Source organism: Apis cerana, linkage group LG14 (genome assembly GCF_029169275.1).
Source record: "Apis cerana isolate GH-2021 linkage group LG14, AcerK_1.0, whole genome shotgun sequence".
NCBI classification, from domain to species: Eukaryota; Metazoa; Arthropoda; class Insecta; order Hymenoptera; family Apidae; genus Apis; species Apis cerana.
Window position 1 is genome coordinate 5754781 of NC_083865.1, and position 18865 is coordinate 5773645.

General features: G+C 30.9%; 4 protein-coding genes across 7 annotated transcripts in view; 2 read left to right on the top strand and 2 right to left on the bottom strand.

Moving 5' to 3' along the window:
- Window positions 1-7294, top strand: LOC108003101 (uncharacterized). The gene is made up of 4 exons (XM_028669377.2): window positions 1-626; window positions 1213-1703; window positions 1845-2051; window positions 4089-7294. Exons 1-4 carry the CDS (start codon window positions 494-496, stop codon window positions 5490-5492), a joined length of 2235 nt encoding a protein of 744 aa, XP_028525178.2. The 5' UTR covers window positions 1-493; the 3' UTR covers window positions 5493-7294.
- Window positions 2931-18865, top strand: part of LOC108003117 (adenylosuccinate lyase) — a 26947-nt gene continuing 11012 nt past the window's right edge. Inside the window, exon 1 of one of the 2 annotated variants that reach the window (XM_017065216.3) lies at window positions 2931-3229. In XM_017065216.3, coding sequence (XP_016920705.1) covers window positions 3074-3229 — 156 coding nt within the window. In that variant the 5' untranslated portion in view covers window positions 2931-3073. Of the gene's footprint in view, window positions 3230-18416; window positions 18559-18865 lie in introns of those variants that run through there. The other variant, XM_017065217.3, reaches the window with a different exon arrangement.
- LOC108003124 (uncharacterized) lies at window positions 6516-11879 on the bottom strand. Of its 3 annotated transcripts, XM_062084226.1 has the most exons (11): window positions 10891-11879; window positions 10233-10399; window positions 9877-10016; window positions 9358-9478; window positions 8341-8931; window positions 7874-7960; window positions 7712-7784; window positions 7525-7599; window positions 7325-7423; window positions 7141-7218; window positions 6516-7071 (listed from the first exon to the last, which is right to left on the bottom strand). In XM_062084226.1, exons 1-11 carry the CDS (start codon window positions 11071-11073, stop codon window positions 7000-7002), a joined length of 1686 nt encoding a protein of 561 aa, XP_061940210.1. In that variant the 5' UTR covers window positions 11074-11879; the 3' UTR covers window positions 6516-6999. The 3 variants fall into 3 exon arrangements, 1 of the variants encoding a protein (XP_061940210.1); XR_009832541.1 differs by lacking the exons at window positions 10233-10399; window positions 10891-11879 and having other exon boundaries at window positions 6516-6793; window positions 6862-7071; window positions 9358-10124; XR_009832540.1 differs by lacking the exons at window positions 10233-10399; window positions 10891-11879 and having other exon boundaries at window positions 6516-6793; window positions 6862-7071; window positions 7141-7423; window positions 9358-10124.
- On the bottom strand, window positions 13008-18016 carry LOC108003118 (uncharacterized). Its single transcript, XM_017065220.3, has 5 exons — window positions 17728-18016; window positions 17515-17630; window positions 16759-16968; window positions 16265-16450; window positions 13008-14522 (listed from the first exon to the last, which is right to left on the bottom strand). Exons 3-5 carry the CDS (start codon window positions 16849-16851, stop codon window positions 14292-14294), a joined length of 510 nt encoding a protein of 169 aa, XP_016920709.1. The 5' UTR covers window positions 16852-16968; window positions 17515-17630; window positions 17728-18016; the 3' UTR covers window positions 13008-14291.

Here is an 18865-nt window from a genome sequence, read left to right on the forward strand (position 1 = left end):
AATGCATAATTTAACATTATTCTGCAAACATATACATATATATGATACATGCGTACACATATTCTAGAATATAATCGAAGAAATGGTGGAAAGGAAAACAGAAGAAAGTGGCGAAGCGTGATGGGATGAAAAAGGATTTGCATGATGAAAGGAGAGACGAATATCATCTCCCCTCCACGGTCTAAATAAAAAATAAATTTATCCAATGGCAACCAGTCCGAAATAAGCGCCATCTGATCCCATACACTTGACCCATAGCCATGGTTTAGCGCATCAGTCTTCTTCAAACCGTGGTGGTATGTTTATTGATCATCGATCCCTCGACTTTGACCGGTTGTTACATTCTCTTTGTCCCAGAAAAGATCTTCCAGCCGATCGAGTTCCTTCGTTTAATTCGAGAATGCATCGAATTTCCTATTAAAAAAAAAAAAAAAAAAAAATGTCGGTTTAACAACAACGTGGCTCGTGACAATCCGTAGCAGAAGAAAACAAAATGTCAATTAGCGTTAAAAACGACGACGTTCAGATTAATCGGGAAGGAACAATGGTATCTGTTTCGACGATTCAACAATCAAACGAGACCACCAGTAAAGTTAACAAAGAAGACGATACGAAACGACAATTAGGTGAGTCGATAATCGAGAATATAATTAATTTTGTAGAATGTGATAAACGAATTCTCGAATTCGATCTGTCTGTGATATAATAAATTGGTTATTTCATCATTTTTTAATTTCATTTCGTTCTTCATATCTGAATATCGTCTGAATATAATAATAATAATAATAATAATAATAATAACTTATATCATTCGATTGATGATCGTGTTCTTCTTTTTTTTTTTTTTATTTTTTATTATAGATGATTTTTATTACATTTTTATTGTAATATAAAATTACCGTTGCAAGCCTGATTGTTTCCTTACAATTGTCATTTGTTCTGGAAATATGATACATGAGACCAGACGTATCAAATCAATCGCATAGTTATTTTATTGATCAATAATAATTACATGAGATAATTTTATACAAGTATATAATTAATTTTATTCGCGTCAACTCGTTACTCGTTGTATACATATATACTTTTCACATTTCGTATTATTTCATATCACGCAATGTGACAAATATACATTTCGAAAAAAATACGACAATATATTTATTGTTCGAAAAAGAAAATATCATAATAATAATCGGTTTCAATTAAATCTAGTATGCCTGAACAATCGGAAGTCCATCATACAATCACGAATCGCTGACAAAATACCGAACATGAAGGAGCAAATGGAAACGAATCTAAAATTATTAAAATTCGTAGCCGATTCCAAGTTGACATTAACCCAAGTTAATGGTCAAAGGAAACTCGGCCCACCTCCAGGATGGACAGGACCTCCTCCTGGACCGAAATGCGAGATTTTCGTCGGCAGTATACCACGAGATTATTACGAACCCGAAATTGTTCGTATATTCAGTACTGTAGGAACGATTTATGAGTTACGCTTGATGATGGAATTTTCTGGTACAAATAGGGGTTACTGTTTTATCATGTACACCACCGAAGAGGAGGCAGCTCGTGCTGTTAAAGAATTAGATCAGCATGAAATTTATCCTGGAAAAAAGATCGGTGTCGTTGCGAGCACTAATAATTGTCGGCTATACATTAATCAGCTGCCTCGAATCATCGACTCTAAATCCATCATCAAGGTTCGTTAATGATTATTTTTTAATTTATTTTTTTTTTAATCCCAATTGTTTATATATACACATATTTATTTATTTCGTTATCTTCTACCTCTTTTCTATCGTTTTGTGAGAGAGAATTTGTATCTTTTTTTTTGTCTCTAGAGAATTTACGAAGTGACAGATGATGTAGATAAAGTAGCCGTTTATAGGAACCTGAACGGTTTTGTTTGTTACGTTTTGGTATCGTACAAAACCCATCGAGGGGCCGCCATGGCGCGAAGAAGATTAGTGCCTGAATCGGCGACGCTCTTCAAAAATTGTGAAGTTAATATAGAATGGGCTAATGCAAATATGACACCTTATAACGTGGTATGTATAACGATTATTACATCAATATTTAAAAAAAAATTATTTCATGATAAAATAAAGAAGTAAATTTATTCTAAATTAATTTTAAAAGTAATTTTCAAAGTATATCATGATAAAAATGAAATATAAATGAATCAATAAAATAAATAGATAAATTTACTCCAAATTAATTTAAAAGAAAAATATCGTCGTATTTAATTTATTTCTTATTGACATTAAATATTATTATATATATATAAAACAACGATACGAATTTGACGAAGAGAGGTCAATGTTTTACAAATCATCATCAGTGGCAATACGATTTTCCTTTCGCGCATAGAGAACAATGACATCGGTCAATTATAGTCTCATGAGAATATAGAACGTGGGTACTTTCCCTTGTTAACTCGTGTCTACAAATAGCACTGCGATTTGCGGGAATCGGATACATTAATATTAAAAACGTTAAATCACTTTTACTGCAGTTTTTATCTTGATGAATCCACATGAATTGTGATTTCGTCTCTCCCTTTCAAAGAAAAAAAAAGACAATCGTTTCTCATTTATTGAATAGTAACCATAGTAACGGAGCGAGCTTCAATCTGCTTAAATTTTTTTAGAATTACGTAACATTTTATAATATTTTAGGTATATCTATTAAAAACAAAAGAAAATTAAATCTAATTATACGATTAATTATTTTATTTCTATATATTTTCTGAAGTTTATTTAAGATCATCAATTATTTTCTTCAAAATATTTTCAAATAATGATATAATAAGAAGAATTCTCTTAAAATAAATTGAGTATTAACTTTAAATTATTGAAAATTATTTTTTGATACATTAAGGTAGTTTTGAATGAATTAGTTCGTATTTCTACCGCAAGAGGCATCACGAGCGCCAGCGTTTATTAAAGAGAATGCGCAGTATTGAATGTGCCGAGTAAATCAGCTGATCGCGTGTTTCCTCGTTCTCGTATAATACCAAATATTTTTCGATTATCGTATCATTAATCAAGTGAATTGAGAAACAGTGAAAATGAGTTCGTCGACGATCGAGAATAGTGAATATAGTGACTATCGGAGTCCCTTGGCAACAAGGTATGCCTCGAAGGAAATGCGTTATAATTTCAGCGAACAAAATAAATTCAGCACGTGGCGAAAACTATGGATTTATTTGGCCAAGGCAGAAATGGTTCGTAACTATTCAACGTAATTATCTGTAACAAGCTTATTTAATTTATCGTTTCTTTATGGGAAATTTATAATCAATTGTTTCATTATTTTTCCATTGTTGACTGCAGATGTGCTCCATTTGCTTTGATTTTATTGCTCCATACGATAAAGAATATTGTTTGTTTGAGAATTCCTTAGGGATTTAGGCGGATTTTAATTGTACTGCAATTTGGAGTTACTAGATTCTAGTTACATTAAGAGTATTGTTAATTTAATACAATTGGAGTAGAATTAATTTTGAAAAATGATATTTAAATAATATTTAGGAATAATATTTAGGAATAAATTTATAGAATATTAATAAATAAATAATAATTATATTATTAATTACTGAATATTAGGATCGATAAAATATTTATATTTATTCGTAATAATTTTTATTATTGATTTTTCTGGAATTATATTTGAATTAAATTAAATTTAATTAATAATAAGTAAATATGTTAATATTTATTGATAATTGAAAAGATATAAGAAAATTTAAATATAAAAAAATATAATTTAAGATTGTTAATTTTCCTGTAAATTTCAAACTCATTTTCTGTTATCATTCTATATATTTCATTAATTTTCTACGTTATACCACGCGAACAAAATTGTTTTATAAATTATTGTATTATAAAATTACATTAAATATCGTATTGCCACATTTATTATTGAAATACAATCTCGAAAACATTTTTAATCGTTTAAGGTTATCATCATGTTCCATAAATATAATAGCTTCAAATTTTACAATTTGTTTCTCCTCGTCAAATTCGAATTAGAAAATTATGATTCCTCGTTTAATAAATGTATTGATTATTAACAATCTACAGTTCGAAGAATGTGGAACGTGTGACGAGGAAGGCAACATACAAATAACGAAAACCTTCATTGAACCAGCTAAAACGAAAAAAGTTGTGGCCCGAACGAAACAGAAGGCCATCGATAAACGATCGAACATAATAAACAATCAACGATCGCAGAAATTAATCGGTTCATCGATTCAAAAAGGTCGGCCGATAAAAGCTGCAATCTCAAGCCCGGTAAAAAATCTCGGCAATCCAATAAATCAATGCAAGGTCGAAAAATGCCAATCGAAAAGCATACTTTGCTCCAATTGTTCTTTGATAGAATTCGCGAGGAGCAAGGACAAAACGAAAGAAAATTTTAATCAAACTTGCGATATCAATGGAAATTTAAGAGACAGTTTAGACCAATCTTTTTTACACGAACACTTTAAGAAGAATTGCGTACAACACGATCAATCGAACGCCATTCTTCCCGCGATCAGCACGTATTTGACGTATTTGAACAAAGGTAAACGCTTGAAGAACTTCAAATGGAACGACGTGCAAAGATATTCTAACGAGGCTTTGCACAGTATCGAAAATTTTGCTAAAAATCTAACAAATGCCCCTTGCGATCTGGTCAACAAGTGTAAGTTAGAATGCTCTTGCCAGTGTCGATTTCACGCAAACAACAGTTTCAATGTATCAAAATTACCTACGAATAAATTACAATCTGTTTGGAATCCGACAGACGGTCTTATGACAAATTTCTCCGAAACTTTGAAGATCGCAAGCGAAAATGACAATAAAAATTGCGTTAGCTACGATCAAAGAAATATTTATAAGAACGAGCACGTGAACCCCGCGGAGAATAATGTTCACCACATGTCGAATAATTTTTCCAATTCACAGCCTTTCAACGAATCTAATCATCATCGGTTCTCAAACTGTTATCAGTACACTAATTATTATCAGAATTTTGGGATCAATAACGGAGAGCAAAACAACGGTACTTTCGTCCAATATCCTAATCAAAACTCGGGATACAATTTGCAAAGTGGGCGAGAATTCTCGTTGCGCCAGGAATCGAATTTGGGTCACTTTTCGCAACAATTTCCATCGACAGACGTGAACCAGATGACGATCAATCAGAATTTCAATTGGTTTTCGCCCGAGTTATTGCCGATGGAGATTTATCGCCGCGAACCCGGAAATATTCCAGATATATCCAATAGAATTTTGAACGATTGTAAATATATGAACAATCATCACGCGATTAAGAGTTCACAGCAACAGAGTAACGAGTCGTTTTTTAGCCCCGTGTCGAAGTTCGAAGGAAGATTCTCGTTTGAAAATCCGATCAATTCAATTAATTCCTCGTTGTATCCAAAGAATGCGATATACGCGGAAAGTAAACCGCAATTTGGAGAAAATTTTCGAAGACTTTAAGTGATTTATTATTATGGGATTTAATTATGATAATCGTCGACTATAGAAAATAGGTAGGCGAGTTTAGTTTATTGCGATTAGAGAAATTGTATTTTAATCTTATGGATTGGTTCGTTGGTGGCCATTGCGCAACAAGTTAAGAGAAGATAGATAAGTTGAATAGATGGAAACAATATTTCGTGGAAGTAACTCGAGTTTGTTGATTTTTATTTATATCTCGATAAATAGAGATTTAAGAGAGGGAGAGAAAGAATAAGCGGTAGGCAAAATTTATGATAAACGAATTGATCAACAATTTTTTTAATATTCAGATTGTATCGTGGGTGGAACACCATACGTGCTCTATAATCGAATTGAACGATTTTGCTATTAATCAGTATTTGGAAAAAAGTGTCGACAATTTATCTTTTTTTTTTTTTTTCTTTTACAATCAGTGTTCTGAATCTTGTGATTGTTTTGTTTGTTAAGTATATTATATATATATATATATATACCTATGCTTATTGATTTTTGAGCTCGTATCTTAAATTTATATGAAATTAAGTATATATAAAAAAATTTCGAATTTTATATAAGCTGAAGTTCCTGATGATTAATTATTACAATTTAAGATTTATTTCTTGTGCCGATGACGTGAAACGAATATCGTTTTATACCAAAGATTAATAATCCATGGTTATTAATGATGGTAGCTACTTAGGGCAATCGTTATGTCTTATTATTGTAATCATAAGAATCTAAATCGATCTTTATATATCATTTTATTTTCTAATCGTACTTGTAGTGATGCTTGTAATTTTTTTTTTTTCGAAGCTGTGAAAAAATTGTTAAAACAACTTTCTAGCTCCGATTCTTTGTATTTCCCTCTTTCTACAGGGATTAATACACGATCCGCGCATATTATCCGCGCAGGAATTAATTTATCACTTATTGTATTTTATTTTTCTGATCAAAATGATTTGTATCGTCGTTGCAAAGAATATTGTACACAAGATGATGTTGCATGAAAAAAAAAAGTGATGATTTCATGAGCGAAATTATAATTTATTATATAAACATTAAAAATAATCTTAAGATGGATTGCTGTTTTATGATACATTGTAATATTTTACAATCATCTGTGACGATATAACACATTGTTAAAAAAAATTATTTCGTGTAATCAACGATCTCTTATTATTATTATTTTTTTTAAAGAAATAAATAATGTTTTGGAATATTAAAAATTACTTTATACGATTAATAATTTGTTCTGTGTAAAATGCATTTTTTTGTTGTGTGATTGAGCATTTTGCGCCGATCTACGAATAACGAAAATTATATTAAAATCACAGATTAAATATCACAGATTTTTCGAAGATCAACTTACTTGTTACTACACTGTTTGTTATATTTTCGCATGATCATTTAGTATAAAATTCTCGTTTATATGTACACATGGATTGGATCTTCCTTAATTATCTAAGTGTGATGATATAATGATATCTCGCCGAGTTTATCGAAAAATTTACGTCGATGAAATATGCCGTGATAACGATACATCACAATGTGGACAATGGTCCGATTTATTTCGAGTTGTCTGAAAATCGGAATATATCGTTGATAATTAAAATAAATATTTTATACGCGACAAAATTCAGTTACCTACCTGACTGCTCTTTATACGTAAATAATTCCCGCACGTGCAACATTTTAAGCGTTGTTGATCCGTCCTTTTGAACGATACCTATAAAAATGTTTGAAAAATTGTGTAACGCAAAACGATACAATAAAGTAAAATTAAGATTTTGTTTCGTAATACATATATTTGAATTGGAATATTTTAACCTTACCTTGACCGAAGCTGGGGGTGCACAAGTGTCGCAATAGAATCGTCCTCGTTTATCCTTATTAACGGAGTAATACTGAAAGGCGGGCCCCTTCACGGGTATCTGTTGAATTTTTTGAAATCATATATTATTATAAAATGATATAAACATATATTATACATTTAAATTGAAATAAAATATCAGAATTAAGTGTGAGAATTAACCTGCGGCCTTTTACAAGCTGGGCAAACATTAATGTATTTCTCGTGCAACGAAACGCTGTTCTGTAGACTGAGTTTCTGTACAAATCAATTTCATTTGATTCGCGTTAAATTATTTTGCGTTATTTGAATTGTAATAATTATTTTGCAACAATATTTTGATTCATTCGTTCGCTTAGGATAATATTACTTTGTTTTTACGGATGGAAGGTGTCGAGTTGGGATTAGACGTTGGCACAAGCGTGATACTCGTATCGCTACATCTGAAAATATTAAAAACAAGATTATTAATATTGTACAAATAACGATTATATCTATTTCCAAAAGTGAATTAATAAAATCATTCTCTTACGATGCATCGGCGGGTTTAACTTTGTTTTTTCGGAGAGTTTTCGCGTAAGTTCTTTTACTTCTCGGTTGTTGTGTTTCGAAATCATCTCTAAAAAAAAAAAAAAAATAGATTCGAAAGGAAATTCATTGCATGTTTGATATATGTATATTAAAATTGGAAATATTTCATCACGATGCGATCGAGTTAATTAACAAGTTAGTTAACAAGATAATCGATAATCAAATTCAACACATTTAAAAAAAAATCCCAGGTGACGAATATCAATAATTTCGATTTTCGATTCCTTCAAAACTTCAAAAAAAGCAACGAAAAAATATTGCATGTTGAACTCAAAGAAAAGCCGAGCATTTTTCTCGAAAAAAATTCATAACACGTCACCTGTTGACGTGTTGAATGTGTCGAAACAAAAGGAAAGAAAAGAAAAGGAAAGGAAACTTAAAAAAAAAAAAAAAAGAAACATCTCTTACACAGTCTGCGTTTTATTCTCACGTCTATCTATCAATTCAGTTTGCTGCAATTTCTCTAGTTTTTCTTTTCTGATTTGCTGCTGTTTCATTGCAAGATTCTTCTCCGCGTTTCTAGAATTCTTTGTCGTTTCTGAATCAATCGTGGTCGGTTCCAAATGCATCACGCACGTATCTCGACACTCGTCCGTGATCTGTATTTGTTTCTCGATCGGTGCTCTTTTATTCGGGAGGATCGGCGTCGCCTCGACACATTGCAACATCCTCCTCTTATTCCCATCTTCTATCTCGTGCAACCGTTCCTCAATCTCCATTTGATTGGAGGGGGAGGATGGATAGGAACTGTTCTTACATCCCATGTTCACTATTCTGTGGATGGTCTCCACCGATCTCGAATCGCCCGGTGTCAATACGATAGATATCGAATTTCCGGATCCGATCTCGATCACCTTATTTCCATTTTCGATTATCTGAGAACAAGAGCTTTGTTGCGAGGTCTTGCTCGATGGAGATCCTTTTATTTTTATCCTCTTCTTATTGTCTCTTTTCAACGCGATCAGCTTCATTTTCTTCGATCTTTCTTCGTTGTTCTTTCTACGAATCGAAATGGTAATTACACGAATCGACAAGGAACGTGACATGAATTCATTATTCGCGAAATTTGTAGATATATCTTTCTATTTTATCTCTCGATAATAATTGATTTTTATACATATATAGTACACTTTTGGTCTGTAAATGAAATGACTTTAACAATGATCTTTCGCACTTTATCGTGGAAGATGCACGATTAATTATTAATATTTATAAGTTACGAAAGATTGAAATTCTATTGTTTGCTATTGGAAGTTTTTAAAAAAAAATTTTTCACTAAAAAGGAATAATTAATTTCTTAGTTGATTTTGAATTTTTTCTTACTACCAGTATTAAAGGTTTAGTCAAAAAGATAATCTAAGTATAAATTGAATTTTTTATCTTTGTGAACAATTTATCGTTATAATTAAAAAAAAGAAACCTTACATTTTCGATGCAGTTTGACTCGATATATGAGTTTTTTCCGGCGGAATACAGTAAGAAGCGAGAGTGAGTTTGGTGATCATTGAAGAGCAATCCGTTATTTTCGAATCTCGTTGCTGGCCACCTTCGAAAAAAGGAACATTTGGAATTAAAATCTCTGAGCATTCATTCATTTCTTTTTTCTTTTTTTTCTTTTTAATAATAAAAATTCTACATATGCATATTCTTAATTCGATAAATAATCTCGATGTGCTCGATTTTTTTATACATTGATATACGTCATTTGATGTTTCCTTCATTCATTTATTATTTTTTTTTTTTTTATATCGAAGAAATAATCACTTACAAGTTTCATTGATATATTTGCCATATCTCTTTAAATATTTTATTAACATAAAAATAGAGAGGAAAGATAAAAATATATGTTATAATGATATTAATTAATACTGTAAGAGAAAATCAGTCTCTCGAATTACTGAACCCCTAAATTCGCAACCTGATCGACTTTACGAGCTTTCTCACTCGTCAACATTTCGCTGGAAATGTTTCTCTTCGTAGATTGTGACAGATTCCTTCCCTTCGTCGTTTCCTTGTCGAATTTCGGTTGCTGTGTCTGCTGTTGCCGGTTCTGTCGTGGCATATGCATCATACCTGTAACACATCTACAATCGATCGCGAATAAAATATTTATTTCATAGAGAGAAGAGATAATTTTAACATTCAACAATCAGGAATCGTTAATTTTCGGATTTTGCGAAATAATCTTAAAAAAAAAATTTTAAATTCATACGCGAGAAATATGTGACAATGAAGTAATTTCTGAAGAATTATTATAAAAAAAGAGAAGAAAAGAAAATGAAACAATTAACTTAACTAACTTTGAACAAGACATTCCTTTAAAAAGCTGTATAAACGCGGGACAAGTTGCGCATTGAAATTGATTCTTGACCAAAGCTGAAGAACTTGCGCAAAGTTGTATCTGTTGATGGCATAGCTCACACTTGCTCACTGTTTGCACGTCCATCTCTCTCATTTCTTGAAAAGTCTGATCAGATGATCACACAATTTATGGAATTAGTAAAATAAAGTAGATGAAAGAATATTTATATTTCTACGTAAGTTTTGTTGTCTTTTCTTTTCTATTTTCTGGATATTAAAAGGAAATGTTTTTCAATTATTTAATATGCATTTCAATTATTTTCTCAATATTCAGAATCTCAATTTTAATTTCAATCTATCTCCATAATATTTGACAAAATTACCCGGTATCTAGATTTCGAAAGAATATTAAATTTCAAAGATAAATTTTAAAGTGCGATCCACTTTTATATAAAAATCAATGTAATGTTACATTTCAATTTTCAATAAGATAAAATGTGGGACGAATAAGTGTCTCTTCTTATCTGTAATCAAATCAAAAATAAAAATTTCCATTTCTCGGCAACAAGAAGTAGAGAAAATTTAAAGAAATTAGTTCGAACAATCAGTCTACAACTCTTCGATATAAATATAGATATTTTTCACTTCCATTTTTACCTGATTTTCTGCTGTCACTATCGGATAATGTTCCGTTTGAATATCGGCAACATCCACGTGGCATAATTTCTGAACACTCGTTGAACAATCCATGTATTGTCGCCGGTATCCCTGTGCAATTTTTCTGAAAGTGTGATCGACCTCTTCGTCGTCGTGCAATTCGATCTGGCTCACGCTGGTCATTAGGTCATGTTTGACCGTCTAGATTGTAGAGATACACCTTAAAAGAAACGCGACACTCCAGGAACATAGATTACTTCGAACTAATTACATTAAATAAATTATATAATATAACATTGTAAACATTGATCGATGGATGATTATTTATATTAAGATGCTATTATATTATTGTCATTATCTTTTTTTTTTATCGAATGTTACATTTGTGAACGATATTAGCAGCAAATGTCTGGTTTCTCGTGAGAGACGATAGATATTTTTAAAGTTTATACAAATTCCTGTAAAAATAAAAATAGTTTTTTGAAAATTGTTTTCGCGCACACCTACTTCGCATAGGGGGGAACACATTTCATTCTGATATGATGGTCTCTTCGCGTGACAATGGTGGCAGATATTACAGCTACGTTTCCAAAATCTGAGAAAGGGAACGTATCGGGTTGGAAACTTTATAATTTCAATATTAAACGTAGAAACTTACATCAGTATCAGTGCTAATTGGATCACAAAGAGAATGAACATGAAAAGCGAAAGAAACGCTATCGTTAATATGTACCACGAAGTAAAGTTAGAAAGTAACAAAAGAATTCCAGCTATGCCAAATAATATCGTGCCCAGTAACGTGAACAGAAATATCTGCAATAAAGGTATTCGTTCTTCGAAAATTTTGTACTTTGTCGCGTTGCATATGTATTTTTTTTTTTTTGTCTGCGAATATTTATGAAACGGAGAAGAAATGCATAAGTATCTTGAAACAATTCTTTCCATTTAATTGCGTATAACAATATTCAACATTTTTAATTCAGCATTTAATCCTGACCGATATTAAAAAAGAAATATTAAAAATCGATTATTATTAATTGAAAATCTTTTGCACGATTTCTTTATACATATATATATATGTATCTTAATAAGAAAATATAAATTTTCATAAATATCCGCAATATATAGTGACATTCTCACGTAGAGATGAAAATTTAAATTAATTTTTCAACTTATGTGAAAATTTGTTCGCACAAATGTTTACCGGTATTCCACCAAAGTCTCCTCCTGAGAATTGGCTGATTAGATCAATCGAGAACGCGAAAAGGTAGGCTCCACAGAGGACGATGAGTAAAATATATATTATGGATGGAAAATTAGCCTCAAATAACGTCATCCCATAAACGACAAGTACAAACATCAGCAATATCACTAGCTAACACACGTACACATTTATTTCGTTTAATTTTTAATTATATTGAGATAAAATATATTGAGTATTGTATTATATATATGTATCGAGTTAATTTTTATTTTATTTATTTTTTCTTTTCAACTGATACTCACAAATTGAATAATTCTGAGTGGTTTTATTACTAATTGTACACATTTGCTGATTTTTTGCCTCTTTTTAACTTTGTTATTTTGAGGTGTTTTATTAACTTCTATAAAAAAAAATGTTCGTTATTTTTGAAAGGGAATAATAAAAATTAGGAGGAATAATAATGATTGAAGGATAATTTTACCTTTTTTCGAATTTTTCGTGTTCATTATCACTTGGTTTTATGAAGTTTTATCAGCTTTCTGTCATCGAACGAACCTTTATTATTCCTTCATTACATATTTCACGTGTATTTCAGTTTATTTGTTTATTGTTATATCGATGCATCACGATATATCGATAGATTTGCAATTTTCTTCTGAGATCGTGTTATACAGAAGAGAAGTTATGTTCAGATTGTATTAAGTTGGTTTCTTGATTGATTAATAAGTTGTAAAGTTGAAAAAAAAAAAAGAAAGCAATTTGACTGAAATATTTTTTCTTTTGTAAAAAATTCTCACAAATTACACGACGATATACGATTAATAAAATTATATGATAAATAAAATTAATCGATAAAATATTTCTACTATTTTTCCATTGTTTCGTATATATATTATACAACATGAATCACATATATATTTTAACACTCTTTATTGATATATCCTTACATTTCACTTACAAAATTATATTACAAAAATTTCGAATTATTAATAGGAAAGATTGCGTGGACATCTTTCATTATTGCAAACAATTGGACGGAATATATTTTGATAAAGAGACGTTCATTTTTGTTAAATCTATATAAATAGATCTATAAATCGATAAATATTTATAAAGGCAAATTTTAATTTTTGGTCTTATTTTTAATTACAATTATCAAGTATAAAAAGTATAATCCTCTATATATACTAATTATCTAAGAATATTCATGGCAATTCTGAGGTTTGTTGCATACATAAAATGTATAATGAGAGTAAGAAATGTATATAATATTATTACACATAATTCTACACTAATCGTACAAACTTTGGATTAAGTAAGAATATAAGTAATATTTTTAATATTTTTATTCGTATTTTTTTTTTTCGGTGGAATCTTTATTAGCTTCCTTAAAAAATATATAATAATATTTCGTATACATAGAAAATCTTTGGATATTAGTTTTCTCTATTACTAAATTTACTATAATTCTAAAAAATTGATGATCAAGGTATACCAACTATGAAAAATTCTATGAAATTATCAATTCAAAATATTATTATATCCTAATCATTTAAAGCTATGTTTCATAAAATCTAATTCTCTACAAAGTACAATTCATTCGTTACTTTATTTGTACATTTTCTATAAATTTCTATGTCTAACTTATATCTAATCAAATATTACTTAACTTATATGCTTATTTTAAAAATTGGACGGAATCAAGACTTACATTTAATCTTTAAATATTATTTGGCTTGTGAATTATTTTTAAATTGTATTTCGGTATACATCATTTTTTTTTCTTCGTATTATTTTTCAATGTATCATATAGAACACATTTGGTGGAAAATCATCTTTCTTCGATTCTCTTCCTTATTCCATAATTTCTTGCAACTACCATTCTCCAAAAGTACTTATTATTATTAATCATTGCGATAAAATAAAATTTTTCCTACCAACTATGATATATTTTACACACTTACCATTCACACTCTTATATATATATATTCTAAAAAGATGTTTTAAACGTCTAAAATCATTAAACGTCGTCAAAAATTAATCATTATTCCTTACAACAATAATTCTTCGATCTTTTTCTTCTCGAAAAATTTACGTAATATTAAATATTTATATTTTTCTGGAATATTAATAACTTATTCATTAAGTATATAATCTTTGCAAAAATATTTTCCTCTTCCTCGTCATTTCAAAATTTTCACTCTGTGCTTTTCGACGAGAACTTGATGATGAAGAAAACTTCTAGAATAAAAACGACCGCGTTTGCGAATGTGAACACGGCCCCAGATATGAACATGTCCATGTACTGCTTGCTCGGATAGAATTCATTGTTGTTGTAATAAGGGCCGAGAATCTTCCTCCAATTATAAACAATTACGCTCCCAGCGACGATGTGGAGAAGCGCCCCAACCGAGGAAAATATTACTAACTGCAATCAGAGCAGATCGATGATCACGTGACTCGAGATCGACGATTCACTTTTACTTATATTTTTCAAGGATCGTGGAGAAATAGAAATATACAAAAGACAAATTATTAATAGCGTAATATTTAAAACTTTTATGCATTACAAATAAGTTAAAATTTTCAAATTGTGTGTCACAATTGTTACAATCGATTATAGAAATATACGAATATTATATTTCTATCAATCTCAAGTGAAAATTGTGTATCAATTTGAAATCTGGGATGGAAAAATGGGATGGAAAATTTTTCGTTTGAAAATCTTTTTCTTTTTTTAGATGCAATCTAAATCTCTGTGTTACTTTAAAAAAAATTTCTGTATAAATAAAAGTTCTTTGCACCATGGAAAAGGAGGCCACGGTGTCGTTCACTTTCAAACATGGCAATTATTCTTCGCGTTATCACGCCTGTGTGATACGAACGACAATAATTATCGCGTGTCTCGAAACAACCAGTCCCAGATACTACGAGCACCGATCGTTTGTCGAACATAAATGTCGAAAAGTAGGTGGTCGATAAACTGTATGGGAAGTTGATAAGTTATGAATTTTAATCGAACAAGAACGGAACACACGCGCGTTGATTTGAAACGATTAGCAGAGGCAGATTACAGTGGCGATACGATGACGATTTTTAAAGATTATATAAAGATTATTAAATAATTTCGATAATTTAATATGTTAATAATTCGAAACGGAACGAGAAAGATATACAATAGAATTTCTAAATGGTATTTCGAAATGATAGAGTCATTAAAATGGAATTAGCTGTGGGGAGAGGGACTTTTAATCGGTTTCTAATGACCCGTAAAATTATAATATTCATAAATAGTATCAAATGTGAATCGATGCAGTTATTTAGCTTGCTGGCTCAATGTCATTTACGAGCCATGAGAAACAAGCCTTCATTTTATATCTTGAATATTTAACGAGCTCGTACTAAAAATCCTTGAATGAATATTTTATTCCTAGGAACTTAGGAATTGGCATTAATTATGGATTTAATTATTAGAGACTTTTTTAAAGTAGAAATTATTGGAAAATCGGAAAGTTTTATTATTACAAACTGTTTAAAAGAAAATTTTTGTTCAATTTAAAGGTTGTTTCGATCTGCTAAAATAGAAATTTCTTTTTTCGCACGTTACGATGTGACATTTAAATAATTCTACACACATTTCGAAATGAAAAATACACTACAGTCATTTATAAAGACGCTCAATTATTGGATAAATAATTTATGTAAAATTACAGAATCAGAAAATATGAAATATCCAAAGTATAAATTAATAAAATAAATTTTCATTCAGCAATAAATATTTTTAGTCTACTAACGATTTATTGCTATTCGTGTAAATAATGCTTTTCCTCGAGAGAATGCCGGAAACTTCGGCCTTGCTAGTAAATTTACGCCCAAAATACTGAATGTAGGAAGTGAATCTATATTATTCGTCCTTTTGTCACGCGATCCCTTGATTGTGACGCTTTATCCATCGCATTATCATTAAAGGTGTCACGTAATCTCTCTTTTTTTTTTTAATAGAAATAAAAAATTGCAGGACAAAGCATGCGCAATAATTCTTATCTTTCATATTTTTAAAAATTTTTTAAATTCGAGAAAAAATTATAGATGCAATTTTTGTTATGAATTTGTGACACCTTTTATAATTTTTTGAATTATTCTCATTAATTTAAATAGATATCAACTTACCGTTCTTTTCGGTATTCGATCACCCAATATTTGGCAAATGATGAAGAGCGTGTTGATTATGATGTAACCAGCGATAGTGATGTAAATTATCGCAGCATCGTCAAGCTTGAAATGTGATTTGATCAAAAATTTTTGGAACGAATTCAATGGATCCACGATTAATCCGATCGAAAACACAGCTAGTATCTATAATGAACAAAGAAAATTTGCAAATTTAAATAAAAAATTGTAATCAAAATTAATTAAAATCAAAAGAAATATTTCTTATTAAATTTATTTGATGAATTTTCAAAAAAATATTACTTTTCGAAATTCTTATTTCTTAACTTGATCAATTCATTATCAATTTAACAGAACATTCAGTTTTCAATTTCTTTTTAAGGAAAAACGGACAATAAATTTCATTGTTGCACTTGCATAATTCTTTCGCATTTAATTTTTAATTTCTTTTTGTTTATTTATTTTTTTTAATTAATTAATCAATCATTACTTACGATTTCCAAAATTTTTAGCGAAAATGGCAAATAATTCATAATTTTCCGCTCCTTATGCGCAGGTTGACTCTCCTGCTGACTTTCGTCTGCCATTCTGACTCTACGATGTTTTCCTCTTCCGTCACCCAGTTTGATAGATTTCAAGTCTTTGTCCACGATCAATTTTTCCCACCCTTTAATCTTAATCTCGTCTCATCAAGCGCATTGAACCTTAGCAACGATAAATAACACGATTAGCATCTGAATTAGTGCTGTGTGCATAAATTAAAGCCTCGTGGACACGGAAAGTGATTTTACGTATAGATAGCTGTTGCATGATATTTAAATAACAAGATTCAACATCTTTAATATTCCCGACACTTTACAAATCTTTGAAAATTATGCATTTTGTAAACGTTCGCTGTGCGATACATGCCGTTACATGCATACATGCATCGTTTATGCAGTTGATGTTCTCCTATGCAATTAACATTCTTGAAATTTCTGAATCATAAATATTACGCAATCATAGTAAACGATGATTCAATGACAGAGTATATTCTAGGAAGAATTGTAAGAATTGTTTTTTCCTAGAATTTTTTTCAAACAAAAAGAACGATCCTTTAATAAATAACGTAACTTCAACTCGCAATAATTCATAAACATAAAAACATAAACATAAAAACGATGATGCATCCAATTTTAATTTTAATTTCCTCGAAAATCAGTGTTTAAACAAAAACATCCTTCTCTTGATCCATCTACTAAACAACTTACCTTCCTCAACAAATTTTGCTTCCTCACCATCCACGTGGATTATAAACTCGAAATCTCTTCCATACATGCAAACACTTGTCAAATCAACTTCTATTTTCCTCCTTTCGAAGTCGATTCTGCGAATAATTTTACTTTAATCCGTCTCAAACCTCGTCAAACCTCGTCAACCGAACGAGAGAAAGAGGGAGAGAGAGAAAAATCTTCTTCACTTACGATATTTCGATCGATACCTCGCAATTGACACAAGTGACAAATGCGATGGTCGTCCAACGTGAAGGAGAAACACGGAGTTGCAGACCGTGTGGCGGACAAAGTTAAACTGGAACGCCAACCGTGACACAACACGCGAGTCTACGTCGCCGTACGTAGTTACGAGTTGCGCAGGCGGTTTGCCGACTTTGTTACGACCAGGTTCACCGCCTGTCTGCCTATCGTGTCACTGGTGTGCAATTTAGCGAGAAACTATCCACACACCATGCCATTTTACTCCCAAAACACGTCTAATCGACGCGTGGCACGGATCGTTCGTTATTTCCCCCTCCCCTTCTCTCTCTCTCTCCTTTCGCTTCTCCGCTTCCGACAAAGGAAAGTTTTTTTTTCAGTTTCCCGAGGAAAACTGCGCGTTTCTTACGTAACGATGGATTTCTCGCTCTCCCTACTTCGTTCGTTGGAAAGAGAATTTATCGAGTTTGATCGAGGGTACAATGCGTTAGTTTGTTGTTGTGGTTTTACGGTGGAACACTCTCGTCCGAGGAGGAGAGAATAATTGGATGGTGGGCGAGGCTTCTTTTTCTGGGTTAAATTGGTCGAGGAGAGTTGCCTCTTTGTGAATTACGAAATTCCTTTTGTCGCAGAGAACGAAAATTTTTGTAAAACGACGGATAATTATAGATACCGACAATTAGATACGGATGATCGACGCAATTATGTGTTTGAACACTTAACGAGTGTTGCAAACAATGTGTAATTGTTTAATTGTGTAATTGTGTAATAGACGAAAAGTTCTGTTCGATATTATTCAAATTAAGTCTTCGAAATTGTGATGTAAGTCAAATTAAGATTAAAATTCTAAAATCAATTAATCTACGAAATATTGACAAAGTAAAATTTATCCTTCTTTCGACGATATATCCGTTTCTTTCTCTCTTTCTTTTTCTTCTCGATCATTTAAAAAGAATCCAACACGGAATAACGCCTTGAAACTCAGAGTTGCGAAAAAAGAAAAAAAGAAAAAGAAGAGGGGAAAAAAATGGTCTTCAGTAATCGGAGTCTGTGACGAAGGGCAAGGTAACTGCGAGATTTAATTCACGAGCACGTGTTGTTGGAAGGTATGCATGGTTGCATGCTGCAC

Excerpts from the sequence above, each read along its gene's own strand:
- LOC108003101 (XM_028669377.2), top strand. The coding sequence starts at position 494 with ATGTCAATTAGCGTTAAAAACGACGACGTTCAGATTAATCGGGAAGGA. Across the intron at positions 627-1,212 it reads CGATACGAAACGACAATTAG|TATGCCTGAACAATCGGAAG; the intron begins GTGAGTCGATAA and ends AATTAAATCTAG. Across the intron at positions 1,704-1,844 it reads ACTCTAAATCCATCATCAAG|AGAATTTACGAAGTGACAGA; the intron begins GTTCGTTAATGA and ends TTTTGTCTCTAG.
- LOC108003124 (XM_062084226.1), bottom strand. The coding sequence starts at position 11,073 with ATGACCAGCGTGAGCCAGATCGAATTGCACGACGACGAAGAGGTCGAT. Across the intron at positions 8,932-9,357 it reads AGTCAAACTGCATCGAAAAT|AAAGAACAACGAAGAAAGAT; the intron begins GTAAGGTTTCTT and ends TTCGATTCGTAG. Across the intron at positions 7,424-7,524 it reads CAGCTTGTAAAAGGCCGCAG|ATACCCGTGAAGGGGCCCGC; the intron begins GTTAATTCTCAC and ends AAAATTCAACAG.
- LOC108003118 (XM_017065220.3), bottom strand. The coding sequence starts at position 16,851 with ATGGCAGACGAAAGTCAGCAGGAGAGTCAACCTGCGCATAAGGAGCGG. Across the intron at positions 16,451-16,758 it reads CGCTAAAAATTTTGGAAATC|ATACTAGCTGTGTTTTCGAT; the intron begins GTAAGTAATGAT and ends TGTTCATTATAG. Across the intron at positions 14,523-16,264 it reads ATCGAATACCGAAAAGAACG|TTAGTAATATTTTCCTCGGT; the intron begins GTAAGTTGATAT and ends CTCTGATTGCAG.